At 65.7% G+C, this 16,457-nt stretch overlaps 3 protein-coding genes and 1 long non-coding RNA gene across 6 annotated transcripts; 3 read left to right on the forward strand and 1 right to left on the reverse strand.

Moving 5' to 3' along the window:
* Nucleotides 1–6: 6 nt before the first annotated feature.
* Nucleotides 7–2,130, forward strand: LOC128088952 (uncharacterized). 3 transcript variants are annotated; one of them, XR_008210418.1, is made up of 3 exons: nt 21–958; nt 1,073–1,280; nt 1,311–2,130. It is a non-coding gene; the product is annotated as an uncharacterized LOC128088952 (long non-coding RNA). The 3 variants fall into 3 exon arrangements; XR_008210417.1 differs by having other exon boundaries at nt 7–996; nt 1,073–2,130; XR_008210416.1 differs by having other exon boundaries at nt 7–958; nt 1,073–2,130.
* Nucleotides 2,131–3,973: 1,843 nt separating this feature from the next.
* Nucleotides 3,974–6,124, reverse strand: GADD45B (growth arrest and DNA damage inducible beta). The gene is made up of 4 exons (XM_052699883.1): nt 5,937–6,124; nt 5,731–5,832; nt 5,231–5,444; nt 3,974–4,539 (listed from the first exon to the last, which is right to left on the reverse strand). Exons 1-4 carry the CDS (start codon nt 5,972–5,974, stop codon nt 4,426–4,428), a joined length of 468 nt encoding a protein of 155 aa, XP_052555843.1. The 5' UTR covers nt 5,975–6,124; the 3' UTR covers nt 3,974–4,425.
* A 622-nt stretch (nt 6,125–6,746) lies between these two features.
* On the forward strand, nt 6,747–8,203 carry LOC128088951 (cocaine- and amphetamine-regulated transcript protein-like). The gene is made up of 3 exons (XM_052699891.1): nt 6,747–7,464; nt 7,684–7,803; nt 7,880–8,203. The coding sequence occupies exons 1-3, from the start codon at nt 7,351–7,353 to the stop codon at nt 7,985–7,987; spliced, it is 342 nt and encodes a 113-aa protein (XP_052555851.1). The 5' UTR covers nt 6,747–7,350; the 3' UTR covers nt 7,988–8,203.
* A 473-nt stretch (nt 8,204–8,676) lies between these two features.
* On the forward strand, nt 8,677–16,359 carry MAP1S (microtubule associated protein 1S). Its single transcript, XM_052699848.1, is given in 8 exon segments — nt 8,677–8,813; nt 9,911–10,012; nt 10,825–10,907; nt 11,016–11,156; nt 11,469–14,087; nt 14,089–14,587; nt 14,689–14,906; nt 15,132–16,359. Coding segments are annotated over 8 exon segments (3,954 nt in total). The 5' UTR covers nt 8,677; the 3' UTR covers nt 15,288–16,359.
* The last annotated feature ends 98 nt before the right edge of the window (nt 16,360–16,457 follow it).

The raw sequence follows: 16,457 nt of genomic DNA on the forward strand, positions 1-16,457 counted from the left end.
GGGGGGGTTGGGGGGGGTTGGTTTTAAAAGCGGCTGGTGGGGGTTGGGGGAGGAAGGAAGGGTTTGGTGGTGGATGGGCGAAGGGCCGTGGGGTGAAGGGAGCGCGGAGCAGAGCCGTGAGTGTGGGTCTGGGTGTGGGTCTGAGCCCCTCTGTCCACAGCGAAGGCATTGGGGGGGTGCAGCCATGGGGGGGGGTGTAGGAAATGGGGCCAAACCCCCCCCCCCCCCCGACAAAGCGCCCCAAAACACAGCTCTGTAAATCGCAATGAGGAAACGGAGAGTTGGGATGTGGGGGGGGGGGAAAGCAGGGCTGGGGGGGCACTGGGTGCAGCTCCTGGGCTCCCCCCTGGCCGAGTGCATCCATCCCAGCCCCACATCACCCCACATCCACAGCCCTGGCGCTGCCCCCTCTCTCCCCCCCCCCTTTCCCCCAACCCCCATCGCTGTGCTCTGACCGCCAGCCCCACTGCTCCAGGTTGTGCTGCGGTGGCGCGTTCTCTTTTCGAGGAAGGAGTTTCCTCTGTCCTTAATCTAGAACAGTTCCAGCCTTATTTTTCTACTCCAGATTGCTGATTCTTCCTCTATGTTAGAGACCAGTGCATGGTGCTATAGCTGGCGGATCGGGGGCAGCGAGCAGCTCCGTGCCCCCCCCCCCCCCCCCAGCCCTGCCTGCCCCACGCCTGCCAACAGTGCTCTGCCCAGGGGGGTCCAGGAGAGTCCGTATGGGTCCTTGTGGGTCTGTGGGTCTGTATGGGTCCATGTGAGACCAGGTGGGTCCTTGTGGATCTGTGTGGGTCCGTATGGATCCATATGAGTCCACATGGGTCTTTGTGGGTCCATGGGCCCATATGGGTCCATATGAGTCCTTACAGGTCTGTGTGTCTCCATGGGTCCATATGAGTCCATATGGGTCTGTGTGGGTCCATGGTCCTATTTGGGTCCATATGGGTCTGTGTGGGTCCATGGTCCTATTTGGGTCCATATGGGTCTGTGTGGGTCCATGGTCCTATTTGGGTCCATATGGGTCTGTGTGGCTCTATGGGTCCATTTGGGTCCATATGAGTCCATATAGGTCTGTGTGGCTCCATGGGTCCATTTGGGTCCATATGGGTCTACATGAGTCCACATGGGTCTTTGTGGGTCCATGGGTCCGTATGGGTCCATATGGGTCTGTGTGACTCTATGGGTCCATTTGGGTCCATATGAGTCCATATGGGTCTTTGTGGCTCCATGGGCCCATTTGGGTCCATATGGGTCTGTGTGGGTCCATTTGGGTCCAGGTGAGTCCCCATGGGCCCATGTGGGTTCAGGTGAGTCCCTATGGGTCTGTGGGGTTCCGTATGGGCCCATGTGTGTCTGTAGGACCCATATAGGTCCCACAGACCTATAGGTCTGTGCATCCCTGAGGTTCCAATCCCTGCTGCACACCCGCTGGTCACCTCCCCACAGAGCCGCTGCCCCATTGCTGTGCTGGGGGGTGCATTGGTGACAGCAGTGCTGTGGGGCAGGGCTGGGGCTGCTGGGGGGCTGTCGGTGTCTCCTCACGAGGTGAGAAAACCCCCAAACTCCTTTTATTTTTTTCCCCCTTGTTTTTAATCTTTGGGGTTGTTTTTTTGCCCATCTCTCGGGTGAGCGCTGATGGATCTGCAGCCCTTTTTCTTTCTATCGCCTGGGTCGGAGCGAGGGACCCCAGGGCTGCTTTGCATTGGGGAATGCATTTGCCAAGAAGGAAAACAACAACAAAGTCACACTTTGGGGCCTTTCTCAGTGCTGCCCTCCATGCAGAGCCGTAAATAGGGCTGGGGGGGGGGGGGAGGATGACAAAAAGGGGGGGGTTCCCCCCACGGAGCGCTGATGAAATCCTCTTTAAGACTTAAAGATAACGAATTTACTCCATGGGAAGAATCCCCGTCCAACTCCACGCTCTTTGATTTCTCTCTGCTCTGTGATTCTCGTTTGCCAAACTCTGCCGTTGGCGTCCAGCGCCGTCGGTGGATGGGGAGGGGGGGAAAGGGGGGGGGGGGGGGTTCTCCTGCTGTGTGCCATAGAGATCTGCTGCCGTGTGGAGTGTCGTGGAACCGTCGTTCAGAAGTGAAATTGATACCACAATAAATGCTCACTTTTCATTTTGCCATGGGTCCTGAATACAGTGTGGGGATGGGATGGGATGGGGTGGGATGGGATGGGATGGAAGGGATGGAAGGGATGGAAGGGATGGAAGGGATGGAAGGGATGGGATGGGATGGGATGGGATGGGATGGGATGGGATGGGATGGGATGGGATGGGATGGGATGGGATGGGGTGGGATGGGGTGGGATGGGATGGGATGGGATGGGATGGGAGGGGATGGGATGGGGTGGGATGGGATGGGATGGGATGGAAGGGATGGAAGGGATGGAAGGGATGGAAGGGATGGAAGGGATGGAAGGGATGGGATGGGATGGGATGGGATGGGATGGGGTGGGATGGGATGGGATGGGATGGGATGGGATGGGATGGGATGGGATGGGATGGGATGGGATGGGAGGGGATGGGATGGGGATGGGATGGGGATGGGATGGGATGGGGTGGGATGGGATGAGATGGGATGGGATGGGATGGGATGGGATGGGGATGGGATGGGATGGGATGGGATGGGGTGGGATGGGATGAGATGGGATGGGATGGGATGGGATGGGATGGGGTGGGATGGGATGAGGTGGGATGGGATGGGATGGGATGGGATGGGATGGGATGGGGTGGGATGGGATGGGGGCACTGTGGGAACCCAACGGAGGAGTGCTGGAACGGTCGGGCAGCGCTGCGATGTGGGTCATGGCGCTGCCCCACCGACAGCCCTGCAGCACCTCCTGCCCTCGGCTCACCGCTCCGGTTGGGTTCGGCCCCGGACCGCCGCGTCCCGTTCCGGAATGGGGGCGGCTGCCTCCCCTCCTCTCCCCCCCCCCTCAAATCCCCCCTTTCCCGGCAGTGAGACCCGGGGGGGGGTTTCGTGTGCGGCTTTCCTGGACGGCGGCCGCGCCACGGGAAGCTGCCGGCCGGGCTGCAGCTGCCACCGCGTGCCTGGGATGGCTGAGATGCTTCTGCGGAGCCCACACAGCGCCGCGGGGGCCGAGCGGGGAAGGCGAGGCGGGGGGGGGGGGGGGGAAGAACCCGCAGCCGCTCCGTTGCCGTCAGCTCCGGGGCTCCGTGCCTCGGTTTCCCCGCTCGCAGCCCTGTTATCCCCGCCGTGTCCCGCACCGCTCTGCCCGGAGTTGCGGGAGAATCGCTGCGGGTCCCCGTCGGGTCGATGACTCAGCGCTGCCCGACGCCGCGCTTTGATGACGGGGTTCGGGAACGGCCGCCCCGCACGGGGGGTCACCGGGACTCCGCGTGGCGCTGACTCAGCGGCGCGATGAGTTTGGGGGCACTCAGCCCCTCCTCCATCCCGCAATGCCGCTGCAATGTGGGACGGGGAGGGCGATGTCCCCAACGGTGGCATCGCTGCCCCACTGCTGAGTCCCCTGCAGGGACACCGCGTCCCCGCAGCGGGGTCAGGTGCGTGCATGCGCATCACGTGCACCGCTCACATGCATTTGTACGGCGCGTGAACTGCAGGCTGCCCCGAGCTCCTTCTTACTGCCTCAGTTTCCCCAGCAGGGAGGCGTCCCCCTCCTCCAGGAGCTCAGCACGGGGTGCTGCCAACACCCTGTAGGCGTTGTGGGTGCGGGCAGCCCCTTCTCCTACATCCCCGGGGCTGCAGGAGCGCTGAGGGTGGGGGGATTCCAGGTGGGAGGGCGCTGTGGGTGGGGGGATCCCTTGGGGCACCTCCGTGTGGGATTTCCCAGCCCTGTGTTGTGGTGGGGACCCCCCGCCTCCATCCCCACCCCAAAGCCACCCGTGGGGGAAATGAGACAGCAGGGACGCCCCCCTTCCCCCTCTAAAATCTCCACCCACTGCGCTGGGGAGGTGGGAAGGGATGAACACAGACAGCGGTGAGGTTAGAAAATTTATTGGAAAAAAAAGAAACGAAACAAAACCAAAAGTTGTTCTGCGATCAGTACAAGAATAAACTCTGTGGTGGGATCGGGGCAGGGTCTCCCCAGTGGCTCGAGTGCAAAAAATAAACCAAAAAACAGCATCACGCGTCCATCCACGTCACCACCGCTGCGCCGTCCCAGGATGAAGTTCGGCCGAATCCTTCCTCCTCCATCACCAAAGGGACCGAGCGCTGCACGGGCGCTCACAGGGACCCCCCAAAACGGGACCCCCCCCCCAAAACGGGACCTGTGCGCCCCACGGCTGCCCCGGGCTCAGCCCCACAGCTGTGCCCACCGCCGCGCCGGGCGCTCCGCGTTCCTCTCCGGTTGGACAGAAAAATCCCTGTCTGTGCTCGGGGCGCTGGGGCGGCTCTGTGCTCCCCGCAGCTCCGCTCTCCGTCCCGGCGCTCAGCGCTCCTGCAGCCGCACCACCGGCACCCATTGGTTGCGGTCGCGGCTCTCGGCGCAGTAATTCGCCACCTCGGCCAAACCGTGGCTCTGCCAGGCGTCTGCGTGGGGCATCTGGGGAGAGAGAGCACAGAGGTGGCACCGTGAATGGCTGGGAAGGGCTGGTGACAGTGCATGGAGCGGCGATGGCACAGGGACCCCATGGCACAGCAATGGCACAGCAATGGCACAGCAATGGCACAGCAATGGCACAGCAATGGCACAGCAATGGCACAGCAATGGCACAGCAATGGCACAGCAATGGCACAGCAATGGCACAGCAATGGCACAGCAATGGCACAGCAATGGCACAGGGACACCGCAGCACAAAGCGTGGCGATGGCATCGTGGCACTGTGACACCACGATGGGACACGGCGCTGTCACGGCACAGGGGCGCAGCCGTGGCACAGCGATGCCTTGGCACAATGACACGACTATGGCACAGCAATGGCACAGCAATGGCACTGTGACAGCACGATGGGACGTGGCACAGTGACAGCATCACCGCGGCACAACGGCAGCACGAATTGATGATGGCACCACCGTGGCACAAAGCGCAGCGACTGCAAGGCACAAAGCGTGGCAGCGCCATCGCGGCACCGCAAACGGCCCTGCAGTGGCGCCATCACGGCGCAGCGACATCCCCGTGATGCAACAACAGCACGAGATGCAACGATGGCACGACAGCAGCAGCACGGAGCCGCTCCTGGCCCGCATCCCCACACCCACATGACTCAGAAGCACCCGCGTCACCCCGCGCTCACCGTGACCAGCAGGCAATGCAAATCGCGAGGCTCGGCTCCCGGCGCCGGCTCTCCCAGCACAGCCGCCAGGCGCCGCATGCCGGCCACGCGCACGATGTGGATGTCATTGTCACAACAGAAGGCCTGGATCAGCGTGAAGTGGATCTGCAGGGCGATGTCGCCTTCGTCCTCCTCGTCGGTGGCCAACACGCACAGCACGACGCTGTCGGGGTCCCTACGGGGGCGGGGGGGGTGGCGTTACAAGGACGCACGTGACGCAGCCCCCCCCTCCCCGAGCTCGGCAGCCCCCACCCGCACCATGCATACAGACAGGGGGGTGCGCAGCCCCCCGAGCCCCAAATCACCCCCCCCCCCCCACCCGCACACACGCGGTTCATCTCTCGTCTTCACATCGAGCCGCCTCCCCCCCCCCCGTTCCTCCACGCGCCCCCGCCCCCCCAATCGCCCGCATTAAACGCGCTGACCCCCCCCCCCCCCAAAAACCGAGCCCCCACACTCACGCGTTCAGCAGCTTGGCGGCCTCGTAGACCCCCACGCTGAGCCGAGCGCTGCGCTGCGCCGCCGCCAACAGCCGCTCCACCGCCGCTCCCACCGCGCGCATCCTGCGGGGCACAGTGCGATCAGTGCGGGGCTCAGCAGCACCGGCGGCACCGCGTCCCGTCCCGTCCCATCCCTCCCCCCCAGCCCCGCAGTTCCCCGCACCCACCTGGGGCTGTCGCACGGCAGCAGCTCCTCCAGGGTCATATCGCGATATAATCCAAAGGATGGCACGGAAGCCCTACGAGCGGTAATCCGAGCGGCGGAGCAGCCGCTATCACAGCTTCTCAGTAGCGATATCTTCTGTCGCGATCTCCTCTGTCGCGATATCCACGCTCCGTTCCACTCCGCGATCGCTCTGAGCCACCTCGCGCTCCGCCGCCTCCTTTTATAGCCCTCCGGCGCGCACCGCCCCCGCTCCTCTCATTGGCTTCGTGCGTGGGGAGCGGCGCGGTGATTGGTGCGCGGCGCGGGGATCCCACGTGGGGTGCGCGTGGGAGCGGGGAAACCCCCGCCCCGAAACTGCCTCCCCCCCCCCAACCCCCCTTGTTCCCCCCATCTCAGCCCCGCGGAACGGGAACTGCGGGCGCTGCGAGGCGCATCGGAGCGGGGCAGCGGGGGACACACGGGGGGGGGGGGGGGGGGGGCTTCGTCCCGGGGGAAGCTCCGTGCATCGAGGGGGCGCCCCCCCCCGCCCCGAGCCTCGGGCGCCCCCTGGCGGCCGGAGCTCCGCTGCGTCAGTCCTCCAGCAATGCCCGCCAGCAGGAGGCGCCGGCAGCACGCGGCGCTCTGCCCGCCGCTCGTTGATCCCGCGAAGCCCGATGGGAAATGGAGGCGCGGCGCCCCGCCCCTTCCGCTTTGTGAGAGGTGTGGACTGCGTTACCCAGAGGGCAACGCGCGGGGAGGGGGCGGGGATTGGGGTCACGTGTGGGGCGGCCGAGCCGCGGGCTTCGGCTTAACCAGCGTGGTCTTGCGCAGGGCCGTGGGGTGGGGGCCTTCATTCGCTTTCTGTGCTCCAGGGCTGCGGGCAGTGGGACCTGCGCACCCCCAGGGGGGACTTGGAGGGGTCCTGCCAGCTTAGCGCAGCCCGCTGGGGGGCACACGGATGTGGGGTGAGGGGTGGGTCTGTATAGGAGCCCTCGTGGGGCTGTCCGTCCGTCTGTGCGTCTATCCGTGCAGCTCCTTTGGAATAAGAGCGGTTTGTGAGACGTGTAGCAGTGCTGTGGGGGGGTCCTTCCTGCCTTCTCCCGCAGCCCCCGAGATGTGCAGCCCTCCCCTCTCCCCGCAGCCGTGTTTGCTCAGGGAATTGGCCTCGGGCTGTAAACAGTGCTGACGTCCGTTCTGTGGCTCATACACATCCCAGGGGATGGCAATGCAGGGATGGCTCCCCTCGGTCACCATAGGGGTTGGGTTGGGAGGGGGAACACCCCACAGACAGACAATGAGTGGGGAGGCCCCCGCAGACGGATTGAGCCTCCCTGCCTGCGTCAGTGGGTGTTTGCCCACCACCCACGGGCTGCTGGGGGGGGGGAATAAAGGCGGCTGAGCCCCGCAGCGGGGATGATGGACGCTGCAGTGGGAAGATGGGCGCCGCGTGGCTCTGCCTGCTCTGCGCAGCCAGCGCCGGCCTCGTCCGGATGGGCACTGGGGGGGAGCAACGGCTGTGGGCAGCCCCACGTCGAGAGGAGCCGGAGCTGGTAGGGGGCCGGGGGCTGGGGTCCCTGCTGCGTGCACCCCCTCGTTGAGGGGGCTGGGAAGTTCCCAGGGTTTTAAGGAGGGGGTTCCTGGTTGCTTTTCTGTGTTGGAATCTGGGTGCTTTTTAGGGCTTATCTCAGCGCTTGGGTTAGAAAAGGGATATCCAGTGAGATGCGGGAATTGGCAGCTTTCACCTGTTTGTTCTTTCTCTGCGCACGGAGCTCCTGCCCCGCGGGGTCGATGCCAGAGGTGCCGGCGTTGAGGCGCTGCAGGAGGTGCTGGAGAAGCTGCGGAGCCGGGAGCTGCCGCCGACGGCCAAGAAGCCGGGCAGGGTGCCCCCGGTAGGGCCGGGCGCTGGGGGGGCACCGGGCGCTGGGGGGGCACCCAGGCTCCAAGGTGACGGCTCCTGTCTCACAGTGCCTGCTCGGGGAGCCCTGTGCTGTGCGGGTGGGGGCTCGCTTTGGGAAGCGCTGCAGCTGCCCCCCCGGCACCGCCTGCAACCTCTACATCCTGCGGTGCGCCTAAGGGCTGGGGACAGCACGGATGCTGCCGGCTGCTGGGATGCGGCAGGCTGTGCCATGTAGTGTGGAAGGGTGGCCACGCGCCCCGGCCCCCTCCCCACACGGAGATGCGCTCCTCTCCCCTGATCTGAGTGCCTTCACAAACCCTTGGGGGCCGCATTAAAGCACTTTGGACCCGTTGCCTGCTCTGCTCTTTGGGGGTTTCTGTGATGCTACCCCGGCTGTGGGGTGGAAGCGGTGGGGATGCGATGGGGCTGTGCGCCATCCTCTAACAGATTGTACTGCTCACGCTTTCACTGCACGGCACTGCACAGCTCAGATTGCCCAGGGGCTGCAGCGCGTCTCGCAGCCCTGCACAGTGCTGTACGGCGCATCCCCGCGCAGCTCTGCTCCCAGTGGCCGTACCAGCGCTACGGCACGCTGCACTGCATTCCCCAGCTGTACCCCACACTGCATCTCCGCACCGCATCGCATCCACACCGCACAGCACTGCAGCGTAAAGCCGGGCCCCACCCGGCGGCCCCACCCCGCCATCGCCCCTTTAAGCCCTCCCCTCCCGCCGCGCCCCCTCCTCCCTCTCTCCCCGCGCCTAGCCCTCCCATTGGCCGCCGGTGACATCAGTGGGCGGGGCTTGGCGGCGCTGACGCAGAGGGGGCGTGGCCTGGGGGCGGCGCGGCAGCGGGGGGCGCCGAAGATGGCGGCGGCGGCGGCGGCGGCGACTCCTCCCGGTCCCGCCGCGGGGCCGCGCCGCTTCTCGCTGCTGGCGATCGTGGGCGGCGGCTGCCACCGGCCCGGGCTGCTGGCGGCCGCGCTGCAGCAGCTGGAGCGAGGTGAGCCCCGGCCTCGTGGCCTCGTGTCGCGGCCCCCCCAACGGGTCCGGCCCCGATGCCGGATCGGCCGCGCTCCGCCCGCCCCGGGCCCGAGGAGGGGGGAGGAGGGAGGAGATCCTCGGGGCGGGGTCCCGGTGGGCCGCGCCGCGGGCCGCGGTGGTCCCTGGGGGATGCCGCCTCCCCGGCGTCGGTTCCCGCCCGTCGTCGATGGATCTGCCCCGCCATTTGTTCCGCACCCCCGCCTTCCGCCCCCCTCTCCCACCCCTCCTCATGCAGTCCGTCCGTCCTCCCCGTGGGCGCTCGGGATCTGCCCCAAATCCCCGAGATTTGCCCCCGGTTTTGTCCCTGCCATCCGCCCCGTCTCCTGCCCCGCTCCGCCCCCCGCTCCCATCTCTGTCCCCGGGGATCCCTTTGTGCAGGGACGGATGTGTGGTGGGAGGGGGGGTCTCAGCTCCTCCATCACCCCCGGCCCGGGGTCGTGGCATCGCAGTGCCTCGCGCTGGGGACACCCACGTGCCTCCACGGAGGGACCAAACCCGCAGTGATGGGGAACCGCTGGAGAACGGCTCCGGCAGCCCTTTGTGCAACCCCACACCGCGGCTCCTTGCGCCATCGGCAGCCGTTAGCGGGCAGTGATGGTGGTGGCAGCCCCTCCCCTCCCCCTCCGAGAGCCCCCTGAGAGATGGAGCTCATCTGCACAGCCAATAGCTGGGCCTGCACTGGGCTGGGGGCTTCCGTCCCCTGGCAGCACTCACCCCAGCGCCGCTAATTCCATTAATTAGCACCTTGCCTTTGAGGAGGCGCTGGGAAGCTGCTGCCGTAGCCTCAGGGTTTGGGTTTGGGTTGGCAGAGGTGGCGTGGCTGTGAGTCACAGCATCATCACAGCACACGGCACACGCCGGCGGTGCCACCCTCACACCCGGGTCCCCACTCTGTCCCCATCCCTGCAGCGTGGGGCTGGATGGCAGTGCTGGTGCAAACCGTGGTTGGGTGACAGCATGGCTGTGTGTGAAGCCATGGAGGGGTGAGGAGTGGGGACAGAGGGGCTCTGTCACCCGCGGCGTGCGTGGGGACAGCAGGCACTGCCCACCCTGCAGGCATCCGCTCCTGGGACATCGACCTCACCTCCTGCAACCTGGATGAGCAGCTGAAGCTCTTCGTCTCCCGCCACTCCGCCACCTTTTCCAGCATTGTCAAAGGTACGGAGGTGGCACTCGGAGTTGGGGACAGCGCTGTGGTGGGGCTGAGCGCCAGCGCACGTCGGCGTGGTCCTCACCTGACCCCGTGGCAGTGATTAATTCATGAGTCTCCCGAGGGGATGAGATGGGATGAGATGGGATGAGATGGGATGAGATGCTCTTTGCTGCGCAAACATTTCGCTGCTTCTGGAAAAGGGATTTGGGGAGGAGGTGGTGGCAGCCATCACAGTCACGGGGATGGGGGCCAGTGCAGGGGAGGGGAAAGGGGTGTTGGGAGTTTGTACCCCCATCCTAGACACTGCTGGCTGCTGCTTGGGGCTGAGCCCTGTGATTCCCACGTGGAAAGCTGCTTCCTACACCAGCAGCCACATTCCTCCCCCCAGGGCGGATGCTGGTGGGGCTGTGTGGTCGCTGTGGTGCCAGCATGTCTCGACCCATGCGTGCTTGCAGCTTGCCACCCCCTGGTGGGCTTAGGGTGCCCCATGTCCCCCTTTGTGTTTGGCTCCTGGGGGCAGTGGGTCTCTGCTTGAAGCCCGCAGCCTATGAGGAACCTCTGGGGGACAGCAGGGCAGCCCCAGCCTGGCTGCTCCCTTTCCTCCCCTCCCTGCAGCAGGAAGGAGATGGGAAGTGCAGCGGATCCCCCGCTGTCCTGGCCGGCAGCTGTCCCTCTTCCGCAGGGGAAGTGGACAGGTTCTGTCCCCGTCTTGGGCACGTTTGTGTCACCCCCTGATCCACACGCAGCCTGGCGGGGGAGGTCCTGAGGGACCTGCCACGTTTTGGGGAAGGATGGGTGGCAGCTGCTGTCCCCGCAGGTCAGCGGACCCTGCATCACCGCGGCGATGTGCTGGAGACCCTGGTGCTGCTCAACCCCTCCGACAAATCCCTGTGTGACGAGGTGAGCGGGGAGGGGGGGCCATGCGGGATGCAAACGGTACGTGAGGAGGGGGGGGACTGGGGGGCAGCATCCTCACGTGTCCTCACGCCCCCCTCTCGGCCCCTGCAGCTGCGCAACCTCATCACGGATGTGTCGCAGCACAAGCTGCTGGTGTTTGCGGGGCCCTGCGTGGAGGAGACGGGCGAGCTGATGCTGCAGACTGGCTGCTTCTCGCTGCGGGACTTCATCCAGATCTTCACTGACAAGGAGGTGCGGGGCCGGGTGTGGGGAGGCACTGTCTGCTCACGTCTGCATCGTCTCAGCCGAGCGAGCGGAGCTGTCTGTGCTGCATGCATCCCTCCCTCTGCTGCATGAGGCTGGTGAGGGGGTGGCTGCATTCTGATCGCCCAGTACAGGAAGCTGGGGGCCACGGTGATAGCTGGGAGTGAGGCAGGGCTATGAGAGGGGCTCAGAGATTGCAGGCGAGGGGTGCGTGTGCCTGGGAGGGAGCTGCCCCGTACGGAGGGACCCTGGGTGCCATGTGGTGGGAATGGGGCCCTGCCTGAAGCTCTCCCCTCACAGGTCGGGGAGATCCTGAGCTCCGCGGATCCCTCAGCCAAGGCCAGGCTGACCATCAGCTGCCCCGACTTCGGGGAGTGGAAGGACTCGGGCTTGGACCATCACAACCTGCAGGACTTCATTGAGCTGCGCTACAACCCCGGCTGCATCCTGCCCGAGATGGAGGGGCTGGAGGAGTTCATGGAGTACCTCTCGGAGTCGTTGGAGCCCCAGTCCCCCTTCGACCTCCTGGAGCCCCCCACCATGGTGGGTTTCCTCAAGCTCTCCAAGCCCTGCTGCTACATCTTCCCGGGTGGGAGAGGGGACTCCGCTTTCTTCGCCGTTAACGGCTTCAACGTGCTGGTGAACGGCGGCTCCAACCCCAAATCGTCCTTCTGGAAGCTGGTGCGGCACCTGGACCGCATCGACTCCATCCTGGTGACGCACGCGGGCACCGACAGCCTGCCTGGCATCAACAGCCTGCTGCAGAGGAAACTGGCCGAGCTGGAGGAGGAACCAGCCTCGCAGGGTTCGCAGGGCAACGGCGACTGGGCCCGCAACCTCATCTCCCCAGAGCTGGGCGTCGTGTTCCTCAACGCCTCCGAGAAGCTGAAGGCCATCGAGGGCAACTCAAGGGTGCTGAAGAGCTGCGACGAGGCGGCGCTGACGCTGCACTATTTGGAGAAGTTGGGCATCCGCCCCAACCCGCTGGCACGGGATTGCAGCCCCCGCGTGGAGCCCACCGTCCTGTTCCAGAAGATGGGAGTGGGACGGTTGGACATGTATGTGCTGAACCCGGTGCGGGGCACCAAGGAGCTGGAGTTCCTCCTGCAGCATTGGTCTGGGGATGGCTACCCTGAGGAGCAGGAGCTGCCGCTGCAGTGCCTGACCTCGGTGTGCGCCCTGCTGGTCTGGCACCCCGTCAGCCCCGCCGAAAAGATCATCCGTGTCCTCTTCCCCGGCTGCACGCCCCAGGCGCGCATCATGGAAGGGCTGGAGAAGGTGAAGCACCTGGAGTTCCTCAAGCAGCCCGTGGTCACCAAGAATGACCTGAAGGGCCTTCAAGCTGACAAGCAGCTGAAGCAGAGGAGGACGGAGAGCAAGGAGAGTTTGGCGTCTGCCTCCAAGCTCAGCTTGGTGGAGGCTGGGGTACCCAAAGAGAAGGCTCTGAAAACGGTGGAGAGGAAGGAAGTGAAGGTGGGGACCAAGGAGAAGCCAAAGGCACTGGGGGAGGTGGCCAGAGCAGGGTCAGAGGAGGAGAAGGCCAAACTTGCCAAGCCGGACTCCTCTGCGGAGAAGCTGAAGGCAGAGGCGAAGCCAAAGGTGAGCAAGGAGAAGGCAATGCCCAGGAAGGAACCTGTGCCCCGCAAGGAGGAGAAGAAACCACTGAAGAAGGAGGAGAGCACCGAAGGGAAGCTGGAACCAAAGAAGGAGCTGAAGGCTGTGAAGAAGGACGTGAAGGCGGAGACGCTGCGGAAGGACACAAAGGACACCAAGGCTGAGCCCAAGGCTGCTGCAAAGCCCCCAGCACGGAAAACGCCGGTGCCTGACGCCCGCAAACCGCTGGCCAAGGCTGGCAGCATCAAGAAAGCCACCCTGAAGAAGGAGCCAGAGAAACCCAAGGCCAAAGGCGGCAAGGAGCTGGGCAGCAAGAGGGAGCCGGGGCCAACAGAGGGCTCCAAGCCTTCCTCCCCTGAAGACATGGTGCTGGATGCTGAGGGGAGGAGGAGGAAGGAGGAGTCACCGGATGAAGGCATCACCACGGCTGAGAGCGAGCTGGAGCCATCGCCGCTGGAGAACGGAGGCGCCGCGAGGGGGTCGGAGCCGAGCTGTGTGGAGAACGGCACAGAGGAGCCCGAGAGCCCCCAGCGCTTCCGCTACCCCGAGGGCAGCCCCTGGAAGGCCGTCGGCCCCCCGTCGCCATTGGCAAAGACCCCCAGGAGCGAGCGCAGCGTCAATTTTGACCTGACGCCCACCGGGCTGCTGCCTCCCGGCCCCGAGGGTAGCGAGGACCCATGTGGCAGCTCCGAGGAGAAGACCCTGGAGATGATGTCCCCGGGCAGCTCGGGGCCCGCCAGCGCCGGGCACACTCCGTTCCATCAGTCGCCGGTGGAGGACGGCGGTGAGGATCCTGGTGCCAACGCTCAGCCCAACCCCTGGGCGCCTAACAGAGCCCCGCAGGACGGCAGTGAGAAGCAGGCAGGCTGCCTGTCCCTCAGCCCCTTCAAGGACGACGTCCCCGACGTGTCCCCCACCGTCACCACCCCCTCGCTGCCGGCCGAGGTCGGCTCCCCTCACTCCACAGAGGTGGACGAGTCGCTGTCGGTGTCTTTTGAGCAGGTGCTGCCGCCGGTCAGCGAGTCCCCGCAGGAGGAGAGCGTGCGGCCCCGCGCCACGCCGGAGCCCGACCCTGCCAAGGGGGGGGGGCTGTCGCTGCCACTACGGCCCTGCCACCACCCGCATCCCCCCCCTGCTCCACGCCACGGCCGCCGCTCCGATTCGCCCCACGACGTGGACCTGTGCCTGGTGTCCCCCTGTGAGTTCGAGCACCCCAAAGCCGGCCGCTCGCCCGCCCTCAGCCCCCGCGACCTGTCGGACAGCGATCCCTCGCAGGAGCTGCAGCCCCCAGCCCTGCACCGCGGCCGGCCCCCCCCCGCAGCCCGTGGGCGAGACGCCCCCCACCTCGGTCAGCGAGTCGCTGCCCACCCTCTCCGACTCCGACGTGCCCCCCGCCACCGAGGACTGCCCCTCTCTGCTGGCCGACGGGCTGGAGTCGGATGAGGACTCAGAACAGCCTCACCGTGGCCCCCCCAGGGCCCGCGACCCGCTGCCGGCCCCTATGAAGGACCCCTGCCCCCTCCCCGCCCAGCCCGGTATCTGCATGGTGGACCCCGAGGCGCTGCCCAAGAAGGAGCCCCTCCTCGGCAAGGCCAAGCGCACCCCATCCCGTGTGGGCACAGCGCCTGCCGCCCCCAAACCCGACGCCCCTAAAGCCGCCAGCCTGGCCCCCAAGGGCAGGGGTCCCACTGGGGACAAGACCCGCCTGCCCCCCGGGGACAAGAAAGCCCCCCCCAGTGGCACAGGGACCATGCGCAGCGCTGGAGCCAGAACAGCAGCGGGAGCCGGACGGGCATCCCCAGCAGGTATGGGGCTGAGAGCGTGGGGAGGGGGGGCACGGGGGTGGGGGGGCGTTTGGAGATGGGGAGAGGGCCGTCCCCGTCACCCCACCTCTCCATCCCCGCAGGCTCCCGGGCTGCAGCCCCCCAGGGCCCCCCGGTGTACGTGGACCTGGCGTATCTGCCCGGCTCGTGGAGCGCCCGCACGGTGGATGAGGAATTCTTCCGCCGCGTCCGCTCCCTGTGCTACGTGGTGAGCGGCGACGACCACCTGAAGGAGGGGGTCCTGAGGCCCATCCTGGATGCGCTGCTGGCCGGCAAGCACCAGTGGGGCATCGACACTCAGGTGAGACCCCCCCCCCATCCCCCCACCCCCAACCCCTATCCCCATATAGATGGCGAACGCATGGGACGGAGCATCGCCCCCAGACCCCCGAAAGAAGGGGGAAGGCGTGGGATGGAGCACTGCTAACGCTCAGCAATGGCACCCGTTCCCCCTCCCCCTTACTTTTGCCGTGGGTGCTGCTCTGGGGGTTGCGGTGGTGACGCGGTGCTGTTGTTGTCCCTGCAGGTGACGCTGATCCCCACCTTCGATTCGCTGGTGATGCACGAGTGGTACCAGGAGACCCACGAGAGGCAGCAGGAGTTGGGCATCACGGTGCTGGGCAGCAACAGCACGGTGGCCATGCAGGATGAAACCTTCCCCGCCTGCAAGGTGGAGTTCTGAGCAAGGGGGGGAGGGGGGGGGGTCACGGTGGGCTTCATCCCCACCCTCCTCCTCCTCCTCCTCCTCTGCTCACCTCCCTCGCCCTTTCCCTCCCTGCATGGTGACCGTGAGCCGCTGTGTGTTGGAGGGAAAGGAGTGGGGAGAGATGCTGGAGGGAGGGGGGTCCTGCCCTCCTCCCACCCTCCTCCCCCCCCCTCTCCCCCCCATCCTGGCTGGGGGTCCGGGGGTCCCACAGCACCCACACAATGCCACACGCTGCCACTCTGCACCCGGGGACAGGGGTCCGGGTGTGGAGCTCGAGCCACGCTCAGTCAAACAGGGTAGAATGTTTTTTTTGTCTTTTGCTGTTCCTATTTCCCCCCCCCCCCCCCAAACGCCCCCCACCCTGAGAAGCCACTACTGCCCCCCACCCCGGGGGCTGCTGAGGGAACTGAGCCCCTTCTAAGCACCCCATAGCTGCCCTATGGCTGTGGGGCTGCGTCGGCTGCCCCTATGGCACTACAGCACAGCTTTATCACCGTCCCCTGTGTCCACGCTGCCACACGCTGCAGAGAGGGGTTCGGGGGGGGGTGGGAGTGTGGGAGGGGGGGGCAGGGGCTTGGCTGCACCGTCCTCACCCCCACCCATGGCATGAAGGACAAATCCCACCCCCCACCCCGAGTCTGTGTCCCCTCATTGTGTCACCTCTTGTCCCCATGCAGCGTGGGCTGAGCACTGGCAGCTCATGGCACTGGTGGCACATCCCTGCCTGCAGCGGGGCTGGGGGGGGGGCAGAATCATCCCCTCTCCCCCCCGTGTCCCTGCAGTGCTGGAAGGCTTTGAAGGAACCCAACGCCACGAGTGGTTGTTAAGGGGATTTGGGGGGAGATCTTGGGCTCCGATGGGGGGATCAGAATGTGTGCTCACCCCCCCCCCCCCACCTCCCACTCGCCCCACACGGGGGCAAACACTAACCTGGGGTGGGGGCTGGGGGGGGGGGCTCCTCCATGGTTCTTTTTGTAATGACTTTTTAAGAAAAAAAAATGGAAAAAAAAAAAAAAAGAAAAAAAAAAAGGAATGGGAAACAAACAAACAGAGATGAGCAAACCCAGCGCGGTCCTGAGGGCGGTTATTTATGGGTGGGGGTCACACCGCCAGCCCCCCCCGACCCCCCCCCCCCCTTTCCCCCTC

Source organism: Tympanuchus pallidicinctus, unplaced genomic scaffold, assembly GCF_026119805.1.
Source record: "Tympanuchus pallidicinctus isolate F22 unplaced genomic scaffold, pur_lepc_1.0 scaffold38, whole genome shotgun sequence".
Lineage (NCBI taxonomy): Eukaryota > Metazoa > Chordata > Aves > Galliformes > Phasianidae > Tympanuchus > Tympanuchus pallidicinctus.